The 2,500-nt window shown below is 49.8% G+C and overlaps 1 protein-coding gene across 1 annotated transcript in view; it reads left to right on the forward strand.

Moving 5' to 3' along the window:
• LOC126578428 (tyrosine-protein phosphatase non-receptor type 4) overlaps positions 1 to 2,348 on the forward strand; it is an 11,566-nt gene extending 9,218 nt beyond the window's left edge. The window contains exons 8-10 of the mRNA XM_050240970.1: positions 1 to 426; positions 492 to 669; positions 748 to 2,348. The exon at positions 1 to 426 is cut by the window's left edge and continues 205 nt beyond it. Of these exons, the coding sequence (XP_050096927.1) occupies positions 1 to 426; positions 492 to 669; positions 748 to 1,086 (943 nt within the window). The 3' untranslated portion in view covers positions 1,087 to 2,348. The remainder of the gene's footprint in view (positions 427 to 491; positions 670 to 747) is intronic.
• The last annotated feature ends 152 nt before the right edge of the window (positions 2,349 to 2,500 follow it).

The following is a 2,500-nucleotide window of genomic DNA, read 5'->3' on the forward strand; positions in this document are numbered from 1 at the left end:
GGAAAGCGGCCGCACCAAGTGCCATCAGTATTGGCCGTCGGCGGACGATGAGCCGCTCGTCCCGTCGGCCGGTCTCTCCATTCGCTGCCTCTCGGAGAAGGCGGACGAAACGGGGAGCTTTGTGTTTCGTGATCTCGTCATGACGGACGAACGGACGAAGGAACGGCGCACGATTCAGCACATGCAGTATCTCGCCTGGCCGGATCACGGTGTACCGGCCGATCCGAATCTGTTCCTTCAGTTCACGGAAAGGGTACGATCGGCCCGGGCTACCACACTGCCGCTCGAGATCGAGGCGAGCCTGAAGAATGTGAAACTGCGCAGCGTAGACGACAATGGGGGGTTGGATAATGCGGAGCGTCGTGTGCTGCACACGGACAGTGACGAAAGCCCGAATGATATGCCTTCCTCGACGTCGGTGCATCAGTGAGTGAAAAGTTCCCCCTTTTCCACCTTTTTTTTTTTTAATCAAATCCATCCCTTTGCTGCAGATACATAAGTGCTTCGAATCCACCGATCATTGTGCACTGTTCGGCCGGTATCGGTCGAACCGGAGTGCTCATCTTGATGGATACCGCACTGGCGCTGATGGAGGCACGGGAACCGATCTATCCACTCTACATCGTACAAGCGATGCGTGATCAGCGGCCCTGTATGGTACAGAATGTGGTAAGTGAAGTGTCTCTGAGCTGATCGTTTCGTTCGTTTGATTAACGCTTCTCTCCTCGACGTTCCTCCTTCCTTTAGAGCCAGTATCGGTTTGTGTGTGAATGCATTTGCGCAGCGTACCTGCAACAGGCCGCCAAGGAAGAGGAAGAGGTCGCCAATAGGGCCTCCAGCGCTTCGCCGTTGGCCCCTGCCTCACCCGGTGTCGTCCATGGGCCGCTGTTACCAAAGTCAATTCCGAGTATGGCCTCACCGGAGGAAACGGCACTCGATACGCCGGCAGGCAGTGAGAAGAAAGCTGCCACACCGACGACCATCGCAACGCTGGACGCTGTCGGCTTTACGGTTTCATCACCAACTCGTAACGGTAGTGGTGGTGGTGGTGAAGGTGATGATGCCTCCGATCCGGATGCTGTGTGAAGATTAGGGTTGTTGTGATCGCGCACGCGCGTCGTGGTGTGCCTTACAGCAGCAACACTTTCGTAAACCGTATTAATTTATTTCCTTAACCATTACATTTCACACCGGACACATACACACGCATATGTATACATAAATATAAAACTCTATATATTTCCTCGTTTTGCATTAGTTCCAATAACCGAGGAAGCGCCAGCTAAGGGAGACAGAAGATCAGCAGCAATTCAAAATCGTTTTGGTACGATCAGGACAAGCGTAAAGCAATCCTCTCATCGATGGAAAAACGATGAACACGGAGTTGGAAAATGGTGATGACGAAGCAAACGAGGAAGGATGGTTCACAATCAGTAGTATCTCTCGCTGATCGCGATCAATTGGTCTTTAGTTTGGTAATGCTTCATCATACTAGAGGCAACATTCTCTCTCTATCTCTCTCTCCAATGTTTTCGATATTAAAAAGAAACAGAGTGGAGCATTTATTGGCGAGATGTCGGATCGGATGTTTTTTTTCTCCGTTTGATGGCCTTTGGGGGCCACTTTTACTCAGCCTGAACACTGCGCGCTCGGAAATTCGGTCCGTTCAACAAGATAGCGAGCAGCAAGCTCACAAAGATCCGCCCCATTACTCTCTGGTACAAGTTGTAGAGGCCTAGCTGGCGAATTAGCTGTTAAGCGGTGAAGCGGTTTTCCCAATTCTTATCAAAAACCACATATTAAGAGGCAAGCGGAAGTGAGGATATCAAATGCGCACACAATGGACCCCGTTTGCATGTTAGAAGCGTTGAAAAAAACAGGGAAGAAAGCGAGATATTAGTGAGTCTTAGATAGAGCCAGAGAGCGTGATCTGTTGTCCCTTGAATATCGCGCCGGACACACCGGAAAGGCTGCACGATACCTTCCCCAGAATGTGTGTTCTCATTGCATATGACAACGCTCTGCAACCCAAGACGAAACGAGTCTGAGTTCGTTGGGGTGAGAAGGAGAAGAGATATATTACATTAGTATAGTGATGAAAAGATCCCTTCCTGTGAAAGGATTTTAGATTAAGCGAACGTTGTACGTTGGTTGGTGGCCTGAGTGGCACGCGTCGTGTCCCACGTGCCGCGCAGCGTGCATTTCGTTACACAGCGTGAGCGTGTTTTACTGCAACACTCACTATCGATCGTTTGGCCCCGTTTGGACGCGAGACTCGTGTTTTAATCGTTTCGGAATCGTGGAAAGCTGTGAGTAAAACAAAAGCAAATATAATCATCAACTTTAAATCGCGATCGTCTATTGATTATTTCATCACGAAAGAAACGGCACGGCCACCGGCAAAGGTGCGATTAAAATGTTGAAGAAACAGCCGCAATCACAACAAATGGTTTGACAGTTGCGGGTTTGTTTTGATTCGAGACGGAAAGCGAAAAGTGAG

Source organism: Anopheles aquasalis, chromosome 3, assembly GCF_943734665.1.
Source record: "Anopheles aquasalis chromosome 3, idAnoAquaMG_Q_19, whole genome shotgun sequence".
In the NCBI taxonomy this organism is placed as follows: domain Eukaryota; kingdom Metazoa; phylum Arthropoda; class Insecta; order Diptera; family Culicidae; genus Anopheles; species Anopheles aquasalis.